Raw genomic sequence first — 23,375 nt, 5'->3', positions numbered from 1 at the left:
GTAATATGAAAAGGCACAAATATTAGGAGAATGTGACCTACGCGTTTCGGAGATTCGCTGCCGAGAATCGGCACGCTGACGGAAAAAAATTATTTTTTTCAAATATTCACCATAAATCGAGATATTGTTCTAGAGACTTGCAATTTGTTTTAAAGTAAGAAGAAGAAAATTATTGAATATTACTAGACTGTGAGATTTTTATGTTACAAATGCGTTTTTTCGACCATTTCAGTTGAGTCAAAGTGACCGATCGTATTTTTTTGTTTTTTTTTCGAACTTATCGTACTTTATATGCAAATATTTCAAAAATGAGAAATGCTACAACCTTCAAATATTTTTTGTTGTATTCTGCATGTTTTTGCGCACATTTCCATATATAAAACTCTAAAAAAAGCGTAATATGAAAAGGCACAAATATTAGGAGAATGTGACCTACGCGTTTCGGAGATTTTCGGCCGAGAATCGGCGTGCGGAGGGAAAAAAAAATATTTTTTTTAAAAATTCACCATAAATCGAGATATTGTTCTAGAGACTTGCAATTTATTTTAAAATGAAGATATATGATTGAATATTACTAGACTGTAAGATTTTTATGTTACAAATGCGTTTTTTGACCTTTTGCGGTTGAGTCAAAGTTGACCCGATCGTAGTTTTTTTTCGTACGTATCGTACTTTATATGCAAATATTTCAAAACTGAGAAATGCTACAACCTTACAATGTTTTTTGTTATATTGTGCATGTTTTTGCGCACAAATTTTCCATATATAAAACTCTCAAAAAAGCGTAATATGAAAAGGCACAAATATTAGGAGAATAAGTGACCTACGAGTTTCGGAGATTTTCGCCGAGAATCAGCGTGCGGAGGGGAAAAAAAAATAAAAAAATATTTTTTTAAATTCACCATAAATCGAGATATTGTTCTAGAGACTTGCAATTTGTTTTTAAAGTGAAGATAAATGATTGAATATTACCAGATTGTAAGATTTTTATGTTACAAATGCGTTTTTTTCGAGCCATTTCGGTTGAGTCAAAGTTGACTGATCGTTTTCTTTCATACTTATCGTACTTTATATGCAAATATTTCAAAATGAGAAATGCTACACCTTCCTATATTTTTTTGTTTATATTGTGCATGTTTTTGCGCACATTTCCATATATAAAAACTCTAAAATAAGCGTAATATGAAAAGGCACAAATATTAGGAGAATGTGACTTACGCATTCCGGAGATTTTTTCTGCCGAGAATCGGCGCGCGGAGGGAATAAAAATATTTTTTTCAAATATTCATCATAAATCGAGATATTGTTCTAGAGACTTGCAATTTTTGGTTTTAAAGTGAAGGTAAATGATGAATATTACTAGACTGTAAGTAATTTGCTTACCCACCCAAAAAAAAACAATATATAATATATATATATTATATATATATATATATATATATAGTATATATATATATTAATATACGTAAAATATATATTACATTCTTCGATTCTGGTACCAATACCATAAATAAAAGGAATGCAGGTGACACTTCTCTTTTCGCATACAATGAAATGTCTTATATTATTTTATTATGCATAATGATAGGATATTATAAAAAATTAAATAATAATAAAAAAATAAATGCAGAATATTCACTCGTAATCCTGACTCTTCGTTCTATTCTGTTTTCTCCCTCCTCCATTGAAGTCTTGCATTTTTTTTCCACTCGACTTGATGAGGTACAGGTGAGGAGGGAGACGCGCGCCCTTACTGCTGATGGACCCGGCAGCCCGTGCGCCCTCCGCGTCGGTTTATGGGGCGCGCTCCAATACATGACCTTAGTGTGGTACTTTCGGTCACACTCCCCTATCCTGCAAAGAGCAACTTTGCAGAGACGACAGAAGAACCGGGTGTCTCTCCTGCCATTCATATGGCACAACCCGACACCGTTTCTGCCTTCGCCCTTGTAAGGCCTCCAGTATGTGATCCCCTGGCTGCAGCCAACACACAGGGTCCACTACCCGACGAGAAGCAGTGATGGCGGGGCGGCAGCAAGAGGGGCGTCATCAGCAGGGGCGGCGGAGCAGAGGGGCTCATCAGCAGGGGCAGCGGCAGCAGGGGCGTCGTCAGCAGGGGCGGCGGCAGCAGGGGAGTCGTCAGCAGGGCGGCGGCAGGTCGAGCGAAGTTGGCCGTCCTATCTGCCCTTTCCTCTAGGGCAGATTTGCAGCTCGGGGCAGGGGGTCAGTTTAGGAAGCCCACTCATCGGGATCGAAGTTGATGAGGGCATTCCCAGCTTCCTCTAGGAACTGTAAGTGGGGTCAACCTCGGAAGATTGTCACCGCGGTACCCACAGTACAGTATGTAGGCATTTTGGAGGGCCAACTGAAGGATGTATTTGAGGAGCTTCTGTGTCCACCTTCTGGTTCTCTGGCGAAGGGATAATACTGGATGAGCTGATCAAAAGAGATCAACTCCTCCCATGTGCCTGTTGTAGTGCCCAATAACGGTAGGACCGCTCGATACGAAACTCCTCAAACACAACTTGGCCCTGTCGAGTGTCTTCTTTCCGCTGTAATCATGGGGACGAGTCGGACACCCTTCCAACAGAATGACGAAGACAGCGCCTTCCGCCGCACTCTGTCTCTCCTCTTGCCAGGTGTTGCAGATGACTAGCGAACCTCTTGACATTCAGGGCCCCACGCACCAACCGAAGGTACCACTGATGTGAACACCTGCTTCATAGAGTTCCTGGGTGGGCCAGGGATACCGAGTTATAATAATTATCCATAAACAGGTGATATCCCTGGTTACGGAAATGTCCCACAAGATTGAATACAGTGTCACGCAGCGGGAGAAGACCCCGGAATACACTGAAAAGTCACAACGTATCCAGTGTTGGTCGGTAATAAGAAAGAATTTCACACCATATTTCTTCGGCTTCTTGGGGTTTATCACTTTTATACTAAGACGTCCTTTGTAAGGCATCATCCCCTCATCCAAAGACAAGGTTCTTTCCAGGAATCACGAGATTACTACATCGATCACGGATATAATCCAACACTGGGCGCACTAAAATGAGGCGATCACTGTTATTACCGGGGTATGGCTCTTCGGTTGAAGGCGTTGAAGTACCTGTCCAACGCCAGGAAATTATCACGGGACATAACGCCAGGCACATAGGCATACATAAAAAATAAATTTTCTCCAATATTGCCTGACATCGGAAGCAGGTGTCATACTAAAATAAATGTGCAGCCCCAAAAAATGTGCCATGTCAATGAGGTTGCAACAACGCAGTAATACGACAAGGTCGTCCTCAGCTCATACGTCAGTACCGAGCGTAGTACCTCTCGTGTACCAGGTATTCCAGCAATTCCCGCGTCAGGAAAAGCTGGATGAACCCCAAAACAGTCAGGGTACTGGTACGGTGAGCCCATGGGGTTGCCGTGAAGGGGTGCATGTTAGGAGGGGTGGGGTCCTCCGTCCACCCCTTGTCACTCTCTGACGACCGACCTCACCTTGGCTGGCGCGACGAGCCGACCTTCTACGTGCACGGTGTGCGGGCACGATATATTGCACTCTACCCTCCCCCGTTGGCCCATCACCCTCACTTAGGCCTTCACTTTCTGTATCGTCCTCTGCGATAAACTTGACCCCGTATCCCCATCCTCCCCCTCCTCAGATTCCCCCTCCTAAGCACTGAACCCACTGAATTTGAGCTCACTTTCGGGATGTGAGCCTCGAACGGACATTGGGGGCAAATATTCATCCTCACTTTCATCGGGACTGATGTCCTCATCACTCGATGACCATCCGCCATCAATGAGGACTTGCGACATGTTCCCGATCAAGCTCCGATAGATATTCAATCTATGTCCCTTGGTTGGAGGCCTCCCAAATTGCTTATGAATGTCCCTAAGGACGCCCACATGCTTCCTAGGGGTAACCAAAGGCATACACTGTGTTCCTAAAACACTTTCAGCCACACGTGGCTGCACAGAACGGCCTTGAGGCGCGGGGGTCATGCTGGGTGCTTGGCCCCTCGCCAGGCATCCAGGTCCAAAACTCGCCTTACACGATCCCTTCTGACGGGTAAAACACGCCTTTCGCGGTCCACACGTCGTTGAGACATATCAAGGAATGTCCTTAGCAACACAAATGCTCTAAGTCTTGCACAAGTCCAGAAAAACACGACGTTCTGACGAAAGATCGCTCTCGGATGATGCGCTACTGATGCTGGCTGGAGCGAGAAGAAGGGATATCGCGCATGCGCACTTGGGTCACGCTTCAAAACAAAACAAGGCCTTGATCCGTGAACTCCCAGCATCCCCCACGGCGCGTGATTCAAAAGTTTTAGGCTGGTAGGCCTATAAGTTTTTTCCGCGAATTAAAAAAAAAAAATTTTGTATGTCGCGAAAATACGTCAGTCGGCACCGAGAGACATGTCGACGTAAAATACGTCCAGTCGGCACCCGAGAGACAAAAAATGTCGACGTAAAATAACGTCCAGTCGGCACGAGACTATGTCGACGGGTAATACGTCCAGTCGGCGTAAGAGGGTTAATAAAGATAAGTTTTTGGTTAGATTACAACAAAAATTTTGAGGTTATGATGATTTTCGACACTTTTTATGTCGTATTTTTTAAATTTTTTTAGTGACGCCTCATATGCGGAACTAGTTTCCGAGCGAATGAATACACTAGCTTGGGATGCGCAGTTTATAACAGTCCAAAAGCGCAAATAATGAAAAAATCATTGCTTGTTTCCAGTATATATAATTAACAAAACTAAGTCTCTGGTTAGATTACAACGCAAAATTCCAAGGTTACGACGGTTTTTATGCCTTTTAACGATACCTCATATGCAGAACTAGTTTCTGAGCGGAGGGCGCATAAATTAATTTACGCTATTAAACTGTATGGTAACCATAGTCAAGGATAAGGAATGCATTCTCAAACAGTATACATATCCTTTAATACAAAACAGCAAAATATCATTGAAACATTATTTCACTTAAAGAATCCATTTATACTCTACTTAGACTTGGATATAAAAACCATAGTTTCTCTCTCTCTCTCTCTCTCTCTCTCTCTCTCTCTCTCTCTCTCTCTCTCTCTCTCTCTTTGTATTTTCCGACAAAAATAATCACTGATTAGTGTATTTTGATGTTTATTTTCATGACTAAATACATTTTTTATAATACAAAAATTTACTAATCAATATAATTTTGACTAATACTGTATTAGTAAGTTTAATAAGTTGAAATGATATCACATAATAAAAATAATAATTATCTCTCTCTCTCTCTCTCTCTCTCTCTCTCTCTCTCTCTCTCTCTACTACAAAGATGTATGTTTTTTTGTATGATAAATAAATGATTTACTATTTTCAAATATTAATATTAATTTATACAGCAATAATATCAATTCATTAAAGAAAATACCATAGTGAATTAGTAAGATTTTAGCTTATATATTAAAAAATTATGAAGAATAATGAAGGAAATCCCAGTCTTCTTCAGTAACTTCCAGTAACCTTTTCTGGAGATCCAGTTACTAAAACTGTCAGATATATCAAGTTCTGTGACAGCCATGAGGGGGAAGAGCTGCAGTGTTTGCAATCACGTGTTCATGAGATCCCCCCCCCCCCCTCTCTCTCTCTCTCTCTCTCTCTCTCTCTCTCTCTCTCTCTCTCTCTCTCTCTCTCTCATTTACTGAGACTCGAGATTTTTTATGTACTTGTACTATTTGTTTTTAATACTTTCAAATAATAATAATAATAATAATAACTGTATAATTACAAAATTGATGTGATAGTATTTTAAAGAAATACAATACGTACTAATCTATCCATGTCACTTTTAATTAAGGTTAACCTCTCTCTCTCTCTCTCTCTCTCTCTCTCTCTCTCTCTCTCTCTTTTGCCACACAAGATAATAATGTGTCATAGTGGTAACTCCCTCCCTCTCTTTTGCTGGAAGCGTTATAAGTATTTTTTGAGAGAACAGAGAGAGATAAAAACACTCTCTCTCTCTCCCTCTCTCTCATCTTTTACCGAGATGAAAGAATTTTTTATGGTACTTTAGTATGTTAAATGTTTATTGATAATTTCAGTTTATTTAATAATAATAATAATAATAATAATAATAATAATATAAATAATATAATAAAACCAAAAAAACTTTAATTACAAAATTCATAATGGTCCTATTTTAGAGATGAAAATGACCTTTCCATTTCACATTGTAAGGATAATTCCTATTTATTACTGAGATGAGAGATTTTTTAATTTTTATGGTAGATGCACGTGTTTATTATATTTTTCAAATAATAATAATAATAATAGAAGTAGTAATAATACGATAACTAATTTCAAAAGAAAATTCTTCCCTTCGTCTTTTTCTGTATCAATTTCCAACCTCATAACTCCAGTGACACTCAAGCTTAACAATGCCATACAATGGTCAACGAATTTAATGGTTTTTATGTAATCTATCTCTCTCTCTCTCGCTCTCTCTCTCTCTCCTCTCTCTCTCTCTCTCTCTCTCTCTCTCTCTCTCTTGTATTTTAATGAAAATATACAGTAATTTGTGAATACAGTGTTGCACATGAAAAAAGTAAATTAGTGATAATTTTGAGATACGGTCCTAAAGAAAAATGAAAAATTCCAAAGTAGTGAAATTTTCCCTGGGACATGTTTTCAAGAACGTCGTTCCGGCTTACGACGATTTTCGTGTTACAACGCGTCTCAAGAACGGAACCCCCATCGTAACCCAGGGGACTGCCTGTATATATATCTATATATAGATATATATATATATATATATATATATATATATATATTTATATATATATTTATATATATATATATAATATATATATATATATATATATATATATATATATACACACACACAGAAATCCAGTTACAAAGGCAAAGACAAAGATTTTTTTACTTCTGTGTATGAAGATAATTCAGGTCGCGAAAGGGTGTACTGTAAAGTCCGAGATTCGCCCAGGCCGCCAAGAACAATTTTATAACCACCGTAAGATCCTGCTCTCCTATTGGTCAACATCTATCCCATCATGCATCTATGTAAGGGAGTTCCCCGACCATTTCATTTTGGTAGCGTTATCGTACACATGTGGAATTCGTTACTTCACGTAGATTTCGTTCGTTAACGTAAATTCATGTTGGTGATTTTGCTCTCGTTGTACTGTAAGTTACTTTATCATGTTGTGTGTGAACTTAATTACGTTATTAGCCATGGGTCCCAAGAATGTTGCTGAAGTTCACGGAAAGAAGAGGATGCTTTCTATGGAGATGAAGATGGAGATAATCAAGAAGTATGAGACTGGTATGCGGTTGAGTGTGATCGCTAAGGAATACAGCTGAAATCCATCGATGATAGGCACCGTCCTTAAGCAGAAGGAAGCCATCAAAGCAGTTACACCTTCCAAGGGTGTGACTATTTTTTCCAACAAGAGGAGCCACGTGCATGATGAGATGGAGAGGCTGCATCTTGCATGGATTAAGGACAAGGAAATTACTGGCGATACGATAACTGAGACGGCAATCTGCCAGAAGGCCAAGGCCATTTTCAGTGATCTGAGTGCTCAGGCCAAAGACAATGCAGGAGAAGGGACATCGAAGGCAACCCCAGACTTCAAGGTTTCTCGGGGTTGGTTTGGCATGGGGAGGCTGCCAGCTCAGACACGAAAGTGGCCCAAGCCTTTGTGAAGACGTTCGAGGAGATGACAATCAAAGAAGGCTACAGTTCTCAGCAAGTCTTCAACTGTGATGAGACTGGCCTTTTTTTGGAAAAAAATGCCTCATCAGACGTACATCACGGAGGAAGAGAAGAAGCTACCCAGGCATAACCATGTGAAAGACAGGCTTACGCTTGCACTTTGTTCTAACGCCAGTGGGGATTGTAAGGTGAAGCCCCTACTTGTGTATCATTCCGAGACTCCTCGAGCCTTCAAGGCCCACCAAGTGCTAAAGGAGAGGCTTCTGGTGATGTGGAGGGCTAATGCGAAAGCGTGAGTAACAAGACTTTTGTTCACCGAGTTGGGTGGGTGGCAAAATCCTGCCTTAGATTTTTTCCCAAGCCCCGACAAAAGCTGGAAGAAAATTTCCCTTTTATTAAGAAAAGAAAAGCTCCTCCCTCTGAATGTCTGCTGGGTGTTGGACAATGTCCCTATACTCACAACCTCCTGGTCTAGAGGATGATATCCTAGCAGATTATTCTTTCATCAAGGTTCTTTATCTTCTGCGTAACACCACCCCTCTCCTCCAGCCTATGGACCAGCAAGTGATATCGAACTTCAAGAAGCTGTATACAAAACATCTTTTCAAGAGATGTTGTGACATCACTGATACCACAATCCTCACCCTGCTTGAATTTTGGAAGGAGCATTTCAATATCATGATATGCATCCGACTCATCGATCAAGCTTTGCTGGAGGTTTTGAGGCAAACCTTGAATTCTTCATGTAGGAAACTCTGGCCTGATACCATATCCGCCCGAGACTTTGAGGGGTTCAACGTGGGCGAAGCTGATGCAGATTCAGAAACAGTTTGCAACCAAATCTTGACGAGATCATTGCACTCGGCAAGTCCATGGGGCTGGTCGTTGACGAGGACGACATCAATAACCTTCTCGAGGAGCACCAAGAGGAGCCTACGACGGATGACCTGAAGGAGTTGGAGGCCATGCAACATAACGTCGTTCAAGAAGAGTTCTCTGGCAGTGGCGTTGAGGAGGAGGAGGAGGACCCTATGACAACGGCAGAAATTAAGGATGTTCTAGCTGCTTTTCATAAAGTGCAAACATTTGTAGAAAAGAGACACCCTGAAAAGGTTTACACAGGTCGTATGCTTGTGCAGTTCAATGACGTTTGCCTGAGTCGTTTCATCAACATTTTTAAAAGCAGGCAGAAGCAATCTTCCTTGGATAGTTATTTTTTAAAGAGGCCTTTAGTAGTAGGCAGACAGGAAGGTCCAAGTGATACGAAAAAAAACAGAAAATTGGAATGGTGAAGAAATTGAAATTTTTAAAAAAACGTAAGTAAAAAAATAGAAAAAAAAGCTTAAAAATCAGAAAAAGAAAAAAAAGGAAAAAAGGAGAAGCTTAATTTAAAGTTTTTTGTAAAGTCGAAGTGTTAATGTTTTCTGCCATTTGTCAATTTGTTTCGTAAAGTTTAGTGTTTAATGTTTCTGCCACTTTTAATGTGTTTTGTAAAGTTAAGTGTTCATGTTTTCTGCCATTTGTCCTCCTCTGTCACCACTTTCAGACATCGCCTCACTCGAAAGGAACGGTTCCACATTTTACTACATACATACCTACATGTACTTACAGTATTTCTTGTACCTTGTACACTAATACACTTTATTTGCAGGTACAGTAACGGTTAGGTTAGGTATTGAATGGTTCAAATAGTTGTATTTCATTGTTTATTGGTCAACTTAGCTTTATTATAAAATTTACCGTGGTGTTTTTGTAGGGCTTGGAACGAATTAGGCAATTTACATGTAAAACGTAGTTCTAGATACAAAAAAATCAGGTTACGAAGGCTGCTCCGGAACGGATTAATTTCGTAACCTGAGGCACTACTGTATATTATGTATATATATATATATATCTATATTATATATATATATATATATATATATATATAGTATATATATATATACGAATAATTATCACATCGAACCGTGATCCATTTATATATCAATTCAAGCTACAAATGTCCTTTAATATCTAAATTCACTTTACCTCCCAAATGATATATTTTCATATATGTACCGAAGGGAATTTTTTAATTGAATATATTTCCGTCCTCTCATATCGAACCACCTGTTCCAAGTGGACTGTTACAAATCAGGACTCAGTGACTCTACCATCCAATCATTTCCAACATTTTGAGACTAATCATATATATTCATATCGATTCCTGATTTTCTACAATCACCCTCGATTTGGATGCAAATCGTAATAGAAGTCGATATGAAACAACGTCTACCATTGTCAACCCCTCTTCGATTCGTTTTGACAGCACGTAGCCTTTTTGTTATTGAATAATTTATCACCATCGAACCCGTGGATCCTGTATTTTTATATCCATTTCCAAAGCTAAAAGCACAATGTTCCTTTAGGTATCGATTCAATTTCACTTTAATCCTCCCAAATGATATATTTTCATATATGTACCGAGGGGAATTTTTTATTGATAATAATTTCGTCCCCCCATGGGATCGAACCACCGTCCAAAGTGGCGGGACGAAATCAGGACCGTCAGATGACGCTATCCCATCCCCACAGAGAGCCTATAAGTTCATAATCGATTCTGACCTTACAAATCACCCTCGATCTGGGATGCTTTCGTATTAGAATCGATATGGAACCCCGTCTACCATGTTGCCAATTCGAGCGTTTGACAGCACGTAGCCTTTTGTTATGAATAATATCACAATCGAACGTGATCCAATTTATATATCAATTCAAGCTACAAAATGTCCTTTAATATCTAAAATTCACTTTACCTCCCCCAAAAATGATGTATTTTTCATAATAATGTACCGAAGGGGAATTTTTTAATTGATAATAATTTCGTCCCCCCATGGGATCGAACCACCGTCCAAGTGGACGGGACGAAATCAGGACGTCAGTGACGCTATCCAATCAGCCAACAGAGACGCTATAAGTTCATATCGATTCTGACCTTACAAATCACCCTCGATCTGGATGCTTTCGTAATTAGAATCGATATGGACCCCGTCTACCAATGTTGGCCAATTCGAGCGTTTGACAGCACGTAGCCTTTTGTTATGATAATTATCACATCGAACCGTGATCCATTTATATATCAATTCAAGCTACAAATGTCCTTTAATATCTAAATTCACTTTACTCCCAAATGATATATTTTCATATATGTACCGAAGGGGAATTTTTTAATTGATAATAATTTCGTCCCCCATGGGATCGAACCACCGTCCAAGTGGACGGGGACGAAATCAGGACCGTCAGTGACTATCCAATCAACCAACAGAGACGCTATAAGTTCAGTATCGATTTCTGACTACAAATCACCCTCGATCTGATGCTTTCGTAATTAGAATCGATATGGAACCCCGTCTACATGTTGGCAATTCGAGCGTTTGACAGCACGTAGCCTTTTGTTATGAATAATTATCACATCGAACCGTTGATCCATTTATATATCAATTCAAGCTACAAATGTCCTTTAATATCTAAATTCACTTTACCTCCCAAAATATATATTTTCATATATGTACCGAAGGGGAATTTTTTAATTGATAATAATTTCGTCCCCCCATGGGATCGACCACCGTCCAAGGTTAAAAGTGAATTAGATATTAGGACATTTGTAGCTTGAATTGATATATAAATGGATCACGGTTCGATGTGATAAATTATTCATAACAAAAGGCTACGTGCTGTCAAACGCGGGTCGAATTGGCCAACATGGTAGACGGGGTTTCCATATCGATTCTAATTACGAAAGCATCCAGATCGAGGGTGATTTGTAGGTCAGAATCGATATGAACTTATAGCGTCTCTGTTTGGCTGATTGGATAGCGTCACGACGGTCCCTGATTTCGTCCCCGTCCACTGGACGGTGGTTCGATCCCATGGGGGGACGAAATTATTATCAATTAAATTAAAAATTCCCTTCGGTACATATATGGAAATATATCATTTGGGAGGTAAGTGAATTTAGATATTAAAGGACATTTGTAGCTTGAATTGATATATAAATGATCACGGTTCGTGATAATTATTCATAACAAAAGGCTACGTGCTGTCAAACGCTCGATTGGCCAACATGGTAGACGGGGTTCCATATCGATTTCTAATTACGAAAGCATCCAGATCGAGGGTGATTTGTAAGGTCAGAATCGATATGAACTTATAGCGTCTCTGTTGGGCTGATTGGATAGCGTCACTGACGGTCCTGATTTCGTCCCCGTCCACTTGGACGGTGGTTCGATCCCATGGGGGACGAATTATTATCAATTAAAAAATTCCCCTTCGTACATATATGAAAATATATCTTTTGGGAGGTAAAGTGAATTTAGATATTAAGGACATTGTAGCTTTGAATTGATATATAAATGGATCACGGTTCGATGTGATAATTATTCATAACAAAGGCTACGTGCTGTCAACGCTCGAATTGGCCAACATGGTAGGCGGGGTTCCTATCGATTCTAATTACGAAAGCATCCAGATCGAGGTGTGATTTGTAAGGTCAGAATCGATATGAACTTATAGCTTCTCTGTTGCTGTTGGATAGCGTCACTGACGGTCCCTGATTTCGTCCCCGTCCACTTGGACGGTGGTTCGATCCCATGGGGGACGAAAATTATTATCAATAAAAAAATCCCCTTCGGTACATATATGATATCATTTGGGAGGTAAAGTGAATTTAGATATTAAAGGACATTTGTAGCTTGGAATTGATATAAAAAAATGGATCCCGGTTCGATGTGATAATTATTCATAACAAAAGCTACGTGCTGTCAAACGCTCGAATTGCCAAACATGTAGACGGGGTTCCATATCGATTTCTAATTACGAAAGCATCCAGATCGAGGGTGATTTGTAAGGTCGAATCGATATGAACTTATAGCGTCTCTGTTGGCTGATTGGATAGCGTCACTGACGGTCCTGGATTTCGTCCCCGTCCACTTGACGGTTGGTTCGATCCCATGGGGGACGAAATTATTATCAATTAAAAAAATTCCCCTTCGGTACATATATGAAATACATCATTTTGGAGGTAAGTGAAATAGAATATTAAAGGACATTTGAGGCTTGAATTAATTAATAAATGGATCACGGTTCGATGTGATAATTATTCATAACAAAAAGGCTACGTGCTGTCAAACGGCCTTCGAGATTGGCCACTGGTAGACGGGTTCCATATCGATGTTCTAATTACGAAAAGCCTCCAGATCGAGGTGATTTGTAAGGTCAGAATCGAATATGAACCCTTATAGCGTCTCTTGTTGGCTGATTGGATAGCGTCACTGACGGTGTCCCTGATTTCGGCCCCGTCACCCCTTGGACGGTGGTTCGATCCCATGGGGGACGAAATTATATCAATTGTTTAAAAAATTTCCCCTTCGGTACATATAAAAATATATCATTTTGGGAGGTAAAGTGGAAATTTAGATATTAAGACATTTGTAGCTTGAATTGATATATATATATATATATATATATATATATATATATATATATATATATGGGAAACAATATGCATAAAAAGTTTTGCAAACAGTGTTACCTAGTGTGGGCAAGCCTTAAGTTCCATTGGACAGGAGAGCTTCTTATCTAAGATTCATGGTTAGCGAAAGTCAGGTGAATGAACGTGGCTGGTTTCTCTGCTTTTCCTCTCTCTTCCTTCGTTCAGCAGTCCACAGCCATGTATGCTTTTTGGTTTAGCCATATGCAGGTGTGCTATAGAACATGGGTATATATCTCTGACTGTAGTATTAATAGTAGTAGTAGTCGTAGGTACATGTGACCACCTGTTTCTCCCCTTTCAATAAGTGGAAATTGCAAATGGGTTTTTTTCATTTTCCAAGAGCAAGGCTTCAAGACATACTTTTACACAGGACCTGTGAACCTCAAAGTCACATGTGTAAGATTGTATAGATGGTAACAAAAGTCACCCTTTCCAGGTATAAGTATGTGACCAGGAAGCTGTCTTATCTGGCTGGGAAGAACAAACACCGTTATTTTCTTTTAACAGACTCTGATTCCTAGATGTACAAACCTGGAGTTCTCACTCTCTCTCTTTTTTTCTATTTTTCTTTATAATACTCGTCTCTAACCACCTTGGTTTTGCCCCCTGTTATGAAGGAAAAATACCAGTAGTCAAGTTAAGTTAGTCCATGCTTCCCCATCTCCCTCGCTGACCTTTAATTAGCTACCTTGTTACCAAACTAATGACTAAACTAGCTTTTGCTGAAGGTATATCCATACAAAAGACATCAGGTTGCACATGTAAAAAAAAAAACAAATACACAATTAGCCATGAATAGATGATATGTACATGGTTTCACATAAGGACCTCTTGTAGCTTAAGATCATGACAAGTCTTTCATCTTCCATAACTTTTGAGTTGCAAGTTTTCTGAAGCTCTCTGCCATCCTTAGAGAGGTACTTGGCATTTTCAAAGTGCCTTTGCAAAGTTATATTTATGTGATCTTATCTATAAATTCATTGGAACCAATTGTCACAGTAGTTCATGTTTTACCAATTGAGAGGGATACTTGTCAGCCAGTTTCATTTTCCTCTTAACATTCAACTGTCATGAATAGGGCATGCTTGGCAACATGTGCTTTGTGGAATATCAGTCTTGTTGCCTCATGGGCTTGGTGAGTGTGCTGTTTTGGCATATGTAACTTCCCTTGCTGACTCCGTTATTTTATTGAAGCGATTTTTGGTTCAGGGATGGTTTAGCTATTGCTCCAGTGCTGGATATTAGGAGAGGGGATGTTCTTTTTTGTCATTATCTTCCCTTATGACTTGATTGTGATTCAGTATGTTTTATCAATGGGTTTGTATGAATGTTTTTTTATAATAAAACTTTTATTACCACTCGCTTTGTAATAAGTAGAGCATTCCAAATCACAAGGGATTGTATAGCCTAAGGTGACTTGAAACGAATAACCAAATCATAGCCTAAGATCTACAGTACGACACCCAGGTTATTATACTCATTTTAATTGACATTCAAGATATGAGCGCATAAATGATATTAACTTACTGTGATTGTGAATGATGGATTCGTTATTGTAAATAACGAGATCACTATCCTAGCCTGAATTATATGAGGCTGGCTTCCAGCACAGTCTGTACTTCATAATTTTCATTCAAAGCACATCACAAGATGCATATCCCCTAAAGGCACTTTTCCCAAATGAACTTTGAATAGAGAATACTTAAATGATTATGAAACTGAGATCTTTATGACTTCTTATCGTCTTAATTATGACTGAGTCTGAGTCATCTTCGCACAACCTCACCACTGGGTTTGGGATGTAGCGAAAAACAAATGCCCCACGACTGTGGTTGACCGAATCACCGAACATATTTGGCTAACTACCAGACCAACAAAAACAACCGATGGTTGGCAGTTATAGCTATTACACTCAGACAGTGGAACCACGGTTTCTGTATATATAATCCATTTCGGAACTTCCCACAAAATCCGAAACACAAATACCAAAACAATAATTCCCATAAGGAATACTAAAGTAAATACAATTAATGCATTCCAGACCCTCAAAATATTTTAAAAATTACATTTCATAGGGAATAAACACAGTTTTACATACAGAAATCTATGGGAAATGAATATAAAGGACAATGAAATGAATAAATGAACATTAAACATCACTCTTACCGTTATTGAAAACACTTTTTAGCTTAGGGAAGACGGAGAGGGTTGGAGAGGTTATTGTTTGTAAGGGGAGGGAATCTCCTTGCAGAAGGACTTAAGGTATCAAGTACCTATCTGGGGTTAAGTTCTCTTTGTTTTTTACTGGCACTATCTGAGGGTACTTCCTCTGTTTTTACTGGCACTAGGACCAGCTTGAGAGTTACTGTCATTTCTTTAAAATTTGCTCAAAGTTAAGCACAGCATTGTCATTATAAACATGTTGGAGTGGAGACACAGATTACAACTTCTTTGTTGTGATGATAAGTCTCACAAAATTTTTGCATCAATCCATTTTTCAAACATGACTTTAATCCCTGAAGTAGGCACATTATGTATGCCCATTTGTTTTCTGAATTTTTCTAACCAGCCTCTGCTGGCCTTAAATTCACTAGCAGCAGCGCTTGTAGGCATTTTCTCACTGAGATCAGTGTGCAGCTTTCTCCAACACTTTGCTGCAAGTTCTTTCTTAAATTCTATTGTTTCTCACCTTTTTTTACATTCTTTGGCCTCATGATGGCTTATTTAGCAGTTGCACTTGAATAAAAAAGCACAAAAACAACAAACACAAAAGCAGAATGGGTCACAAAAGATAGGATGCTTTCTTTGGCCACTCAATACAGGGCCCAGTCACATGCTGGGCCCCGGATGGAGCATTTCCGAGTGTATGAAAACCAAGGAAACATACAATAACCGAGACAAAATTTCGTAGAAGAAAGTCTACGAAAACCAAACGTACTAGTGTTGTCGTATGTGCCAATCTGTCCAGTCCAGTATATGAACAACTGGAAGAGGCTTAAGGAATCTAACCATGAAGACATTATTCTTGGTAGGCCTGGCCTCAGCTACCTAGGTAAGTGAATTACATACTTCCTTTAGCCAGGTATCTTACCAAAGGACTAGGGGAATATGGCCATTCCTGTGATTCTTTGGTTTTTGTGCAAAGATGCAACCCAACTCCCTCTCAGCTTCATCCTGCAACTTTATTTATTATTCTCTTCTTGGTTGTTCAGTTTGGGAACAAGTAGGCTGTAATTTTTTGCTCTGCAAGAATGGTCAGAATTTATATTCACAAGACCAAAACTTTAGGTATGGGGAACTGAAGGTTTTTTTATTTACTGGGCTGCACAAGGTAGTAGTGTGTTGAATTACTGTTTTATTCTAGCTATACATATATCACACCTGAACTCATTAGCATCTAGCTTAAATATCAGGGGTCATAAAATAGGATTGTGTCTGTCTCTTGCTTTTCAAAGAAGTGGAAATTTCCTATATTATCAGTTGTGTTTCATTGAGGTCCCTGAATACCTTATGTGTACTTTTGCTTTCAAAACCTGACTCATAGATCCTCAGTACTGTTCTTAATGGCCCTTGTGTAGTTGTAGGCAACGTTATTACTCCCTCTCAAATGGGAGGGGGGTTCTCAAGACTTACTACTCTTCCTTCATCTCCTGTTTTTGGTTTCTCATAGTGCAGATAAAGAGTATCTGCTTTAGACCAGTATTTTTACAGTATGATCCTTCTGCAGTAAGGGCCATAGGTTGACTAACAGGGTACCAGCCCAGTTCATACTTCTTATCAGTAGTCTCCAAGACTCTTTGATTTCCTGGCACAGTCATTCAGCAATTTGCTAGCCTCATGTTCCTGAGACTCAGTCTGAGTATCAGCAAATATCCTCCCACCAAAGTAGCTTCTCACAGTCATAGTTATGGGGTTTTTAGTGCTAAAGGCAATACAGTTTTTTTTATACAAACTCATAATTTTACAAAGTAATTTGCTATCTTATCAGCCTCACTGAAGGAATTGGGAACCTTGATGTGCAGATTACCAGATGGATGCTTCTTTGTTAACCCTTAAACTCTGAGCCGCTATTTGCCAAAGTGTCTATAGTATGCCGGCAGCTTTTGGGAGTTAGCGTCGAAGCGAAAAAGTTTTTTTTCAAAAAATCACAGTACACTTAGTTTTTAAGATTAAGAGTTCATTTTCAGCTCCTTTTTTATCATTGCATGAATTTTAGTATGCAACCATCAGAAATGGAAAAAAAATATATATAAATATTGGAATATATGACAGCACAAAAAAAAAAATTTCATATATAATTGTGTACAAATCGTGCTGTGAGCAAAATGGTTGAAGCAAATAAGTTAATTTTTTTTCATTGTATTGTACACTAGATTGTGATGATTTTGGTATATAACAAATTGTAAAATGATCAAAGCAACACAGAGAAAATGAGAAAATATTATTATCACAAAATGATGCATGGAAATTCAGTAAACCACGTGGACATAAAAAATGTTTTTTCATAAATTCACTATAAATCGAAATATTGTGCTAGAGACTTCCCGTTTGTTGCAAAATAAAGGTAACTTACTAGACTGTAAGTGTTGTAGCTTACAATTGCAGTTTTCGACCATTTCAGTTGAGTTAAAGTTGACCGAAGGTCGAGTTAAAGTTGACCAAAGTTCGAATTTTTCTATTTATCGTGATTTATATGAAAATATTTCAAAACTGATAAAAGCTACAACCATGAGTTATTTATTGTTGTATTCTACATGAAATTGCGCACATTTTCATATGTAAAACTTTATGTAACGGCTAATATAAAATGGTGCAAACATTATAACAAATTAACGAAAGAATTTCTGAGATTTTCGGCTGAGTTACTGCGAGCGGAGGGAAGGAAAAAGTGTTTTTAAAAAATTCACTAAAATCGAAATATTGTGCTAGAGACTTCCAATTTGTTTCAAAATGAAGGTAAATGATTGAATATTACTAGAATGTAAGAGTTTTAGCTTACAATTGCGTTTTTCGCCCATTTCGGTTGAATCAAAGCTGACCGAAGGTTGAAACTTTGGCACTTATCTTGATTTATATGAAAATATTTCAAAACTGTTAAAAGCTACAACCATGAGTTATTTATTTATTTTTTTTTTTATTCTACATGAAATTGCGCACATTTTCATATATAAAACTCTATGTAGCAGCTAATATAAAATGGTGCAAAAATTATGACAAAATAACAAAAAAATTTCTGAGATGCATTGCTGGTGCTTTTTAGTGCGAGAAGAAAGAAATTCGCTCATGCGCGCCTGGGTAACACTTGTAAACAAAACAACAGTTTGATCCGTGAACTCCCAGCATCCCTCAAGGCCCGTGATTTAAAATTTTTTGCAAACTAGGCCTATAAAAATTTTTCCGCAAATATTTAAAAAAACTTTTTGTAGTTGACGTACTATACGTCTGATTAGCACCCAACAGACAATTTTATTCAACATATGATATGTCCAATAGGCGTTTAAGGGTTAATGGAAAAGGAGCTGACACTCCTGAAGGAAGTCATAAACTCTTAATTTTGTATAAAAAAAAACTTTTTAGAAAGTGTTCTTTTTGTCATAATTAGTTCTTATGGAGGCAAATTATATTTCAGATTACTGGTGTTTACAGATGAAGAGATTGCTGTAGTTTCCGTTCGTGTTGATGATAATTTAGGCCATTGGATTTCATGTGTGCATAACTTTGGTCCCTTATTTACTGCTACTGTTGAAATCCACTATGAATCTTGGGATCGTCCAGCAAACGAAAAAGATTTTATAAGAAATCTCCAGGTAAGTAGCAATAACTCAGATTTTCTCAAGTAAGGCATATGCAGTATAGTTACATATTTTAAATATAACCACCAAACCTGTGCTTAGAAATATAGTACGTATGAATATTCAGATGAAAAAACAGATTTTGACGTAGGAAAAACCTATTTTTGGTAGTCGCTTTTGAGTCCTCAAAGGAGTTACCCTCACACCAGGGACCCTCCCTGGTGTGTGACAATGCCCCAAGGTGATCAGACTAATATTAAAAAAATATCTTTTAGCTGGGTATTATGCCATAATGATAAACACTATGACAAGTGATAGAGTATAATGGACTCAAAAGACAAGAAGCCTTTTTATCTCGTCTTTAGCAAAAGCTTTACCCAGTTTCCTACGTCAAAACCTGTAGAAGTGACTATTGTGCATGCACATCAGCCATCTTGTTTTATGTTTGGGCCGGCCAAAAGACCAAAAATCATTACTCTGCTGGTCAATGCAGGATGTACCTTTACCCAAATCCCATGGTTTTTCATCAGAGAAGTGGGGGGGTTTTTGAGGACTCAACAGCGAATACCAAAAGTAGGTTTTTCTTATGTCAAAACCTGTTTTTTGACAGTATAGTCGCTGTTTCGTCCTCAAAGGAACATTACAAAGAAATTGACAGGTGACAAAAAACTTAAACTCGCAAATTTTCATCCCAAATATCTGAAAGTTTTAAGATTAAATCATTTCAGGTCCAGTGTCAAGCCACTATATATAGTTTCTGTAAAAAAGATAACGAAAACACATAGGATATACTTTTAGCATAAAGTTCTATGGTGACTTATCTAAGTATGCTGGGTATGGTTGCGACCTTTACACACCTTCCCCAGCGATAGTCAACATACCCACCAGTTAGGGAGACCCCTGGTTTTCTGTCGTGGCGCCTATGGGGTCAGGACTAACCATACCACCTACTGATACACAGTGGGTTCGAATTTGTTCCAGCTCGTGGCAGTAGTGTTTTAAGAATACTGACTTTGATGACCACCTAGTACATTCAGAAATTTCTTCAAATGATACATTTCTGAAAAAGGCCAATGATGTACTTACTTTCCTAGTATCATGTGATCTAGGAAAGGAATGTGGGTTAGCCTTTTTAATGAGGGACTAAAATTATTCTTATCCCTTGTAGAGAGGGTGGTTTGTTTGTGCTAGGGTGTATGAAAATTGGACCTTCTGAAACTTTTTCCGTGACCTCTAGGTAATCCTTAAGTGCTTGAACTAGGCATATGTTTTGTCTGCTAAACTTTGTTTTCTTATAAGAATAGGAGATTTCCTCTTTAAAGGATTCTCATTCTTGGCCAGGAACGATGGCCCAGGGGATAACAATAACTGGTTGTCAGCAGTTTTGTGTGATATATCTTCCCCGTCTAAGAGAGCCTAAACTCACTAATACGTGCTCCTGATACTAATGCTACCAGGAAGGTTGCTTTTTGAAGCATGCATGTGGTCGGTACATTAGGTCTGTTGAATTGAGGAGCACATAAAAGTTTGAATACCTTATTCAGGAAGTTCCTCGTTGTACAAGTGGATTTCGCGCTCGGCTACCAATCCGGTGGTCCGAAGTTTGATTCTCTGCTCGGCCAACGTGGAATCAGAGGAATTTATTTCTGGTGATAGAAATTCATTTCTTGATATAATGTGGTTCGGACACCACAATAAGCTGTAGGCCCCGTTGCTAGGTGACCGATTGGTTCCTAGCTACGTAAAAATGTCTATTCCTTCTTCAGCGCTCTCGAGAGCTGTTAATCAGCTCAGTGGCCTGGTTAAACCAAGATATACATACTTAACCTTATTCAGGGGCCAAGTAATTGGTAGTCTTTTGGGAGCGGGTCTCTGTAAAGAAAAAGACCACAGAAGGGAAGTGACAACTTCTATATTGAGATCAATCCCAAATCCATAAAGCAAGGGTTCTCTTAATGCAGCCTTGTATTTTATAATTGTTGTAACTGCAATGTTTGTCTTCAAAGAGGTGTATAAGAAAATTCATTAGTGTTTCTATAGAAATCTCAATTGGGCACTCACTCTGGATATAATCTAACCATATTCTCCATACGGACTTGTATTGCCAGAGAGATTATGTCCATAGTTTTTGAACTAGGTACCTAGCAACATTGAGCGAGTAGTTTTCACTGCCATAGCTTCTAGCACATTGATATGAAGCTGGCGGAATGGAAGGGACCATGTTCCTTGTACCTTTTTGTACTTTTTTTACCCGCCCCAACCTGTTAGTGATGCATCTGTGTGGATCACTAAGGCCGGCGTAGGGAACTGTAGTGGAATTGTCTTTGACAAGTTCTTGACTTCCGTCCAGAGATGGAGACGCTTCCGTAAGATCGCCGGAATCTGAGCTAGTTTGTCCCGGGATCTTTTGTTCGCTTTCGAATGCCAAACTCGATTTATGTCTTTTAGTTTGGTTTTCAACAGGATGTCCGTCACTGAAGCGTATTGAGGAGAACCTAAGATCCTTTCTTGGTTTCTCCGGGACGTCTGTTTGCACTTGAGAAATTGTCTGGTTGCCTTGGTTATTTCTCTCTTTTTCAACAGCGGGATTGATAGAGTATGCGAATCCAAATCCCATTGAATTCCCAGCCACTGGAAACGGGACGCTGGGGTTAGCCGGGACTTTGTCCTGTTTATCTGGAATCCTAGGTATTCCAGAAAGCTGATGACCGTGGCGGTTGCTTTGCGGCAAGCTTCGATGCTTGTGGCCCACACGAGCCAATCGTCCAGATAGACTACTACCATGATTCCCTGAGATCTTAGTTCCTGGACTACCGTTTCCGCCAACTTTGTAAATATCCTGGGGGCTGTGTTGAGCCCGAATGGTATTACCTTGAAGGAGTAGGCTTGGTTCCCTAACTTGAAGCCTAGGAACGGGCGGAAGTGTCTTGCTATCGGGACATGATAGTAGGCATCTGTAAGATCTATAGAGGTGGTGACGGCCCCATGGGGAAGTAAGGTCTGCACCTGCGAAATGGTCAGCATTCTGAACTTGTCGCAATGAATGAATAAGTTTAGACGGGACAAGTCTAAGATTATTCTTCGTTTGTCTGAGTCTTTCTTTGGCACGCTGAACAAGCGACCTTGAAATTTTAAATGTCTGACTCTTGACACTACACCTTTTTGAAGGAGATCGCGGGAATACTCTATCAATTCCGCTGTTGGTTCTTGATAAAAGGTGTTGGGTGGGGGTGGACCTTGGATCCAACTCCAACCCAGACCTTTGGACACAATACTTTGGGCCCAATTGCTGAACCTCCAACGTTGACGAAAGAGGTAAAGCCTCCCTCCTACATGGAGGTTCTCATTGGGTTGCTGAGGGGCGACCTCCTCGCCCTCCACGTGAACCTCTGCCTCTGCTGGTAGCCCTTCCGCCGCCTTGTTGACGAAAGGCGCCCCTAGCTCTGCTACCTCTGCCGAACCTATTGAAAGCCTGAAAGGCTTGGCTTTCAAACGTCGGGTTGAAGGCCGGGGAGACAGCAAAAGAGGTTTACGCCTGCGGCTGTTGGGGCTGTGTCAACAGCACGAACTGCTGTTGCAGTTGACTTTTAGAGATTAAAAGTTGGGGAACCGGTACTGCCTGGACCAAAGTCTGTTGTTGCGGGGCCTGGAAGGGCTGGAACTTCCTAGGCTTCTTCTTGGCTTTGGGGTTCGATGTGGAAGACTCCGATTTCCTTTTGGAGACCAATTCCCACCGAACTCTTAGACTTTGATTAAATCTAGCAGCCTCATGTTGTACCTCGTTCACTGCTGAGGCTGGAAAAAGGTCCGGTCCCCATGTTGAAGAGGCCAGGAGTTTGTTGGGCTCATGCCGGATTGTGGATTCGGCTAGAACATGCTTCCAGCAATTCCTCCTAGCCACAACAAAATCATATAAGTCACATTGCATACTTGACAATTGTCCCTTAGCTATGATCTTGAACAATGGCTCCTGTGCATAGATAAGAGCCGCTACTTCTGTCATGACTAGTACGTTGAGGGATTTCGCAAGCCAGGTTCTAGCATCGAATTCTGTCTGGATGAGCCCATCAGACAGCCTGGGTAATCTCTCACTAAACAGAGAGATGGCACAGTCAGGTTTGAGCTTCCCAACCGAGAAGGTGGCTGGGAGGTCTACCCAAAGGTCATCTGTCCCAGGGAGTAGGAGAGATGTCGGTTCTGTTTCCCGGAGCTGTGGCATAGGGTCATCTCTCATTGCCGCTTGCAGAGTGAGTTCTGCCACTTTAGATGTGAACAGGATGGGAGTCTCCTCGTCCACAGTGAAAATTGTGAAGGGACTTC

The 23,375-nt window shown here is 39.6% G+C and overlaps 2 protein-coding genes across 2 annotated transcripts in view; one reads left to right on the top strand and one right to left on the bottom strand.

Moving 5' to 3' along the window:
- LOC135218962 (transmembrane protein 62-like) overlaps nucleotides 1–23,375 on the bottom strand; it is a 608,314-nt gene that overhangs the window by 199,304 nt on the left and 385,635 nt on the right.
- Nucleotides 1–23,375, top strand: part of LOC135220055 (transmembrane protein 62-like) — a 99,026-nt gene that overhangs the window by 66,962 nt on the left and 8,689 nt on the right. The window contains exon 5 of the mRNA XM_064257385.1: nucleotides 18,893–19,070. Within this exon, the coding sequence (XP_064113455.1) occupies nucleotides 18,893–19,070 (178 nt within the window). The remainder of the gene's footprint in view (nucleotides 1–18,892; nucleotides 19,071–23,375) is intronic.

Source organism: Macrobrachium nipponense, chromosome 1 (assembly GCF_015104395.2).
Source record: "Macrobrachium nipponense isolate FS-2020 chromosome 1, ASM1510439v2, whole genome shotgun sequence".
Taxonomy (NCBI): domain Eukaryota; kingdom Metazoa; phylum Arthropoda; class Malacostraca; order Decapoda; family Palaemonidae; genus Macrobrachium; species Macrobrachium nipponense.
Note: the sequence above shows the minus strand (reverse complement) of the source record. Positions and strands in the feature narration are given on the sequence as shown.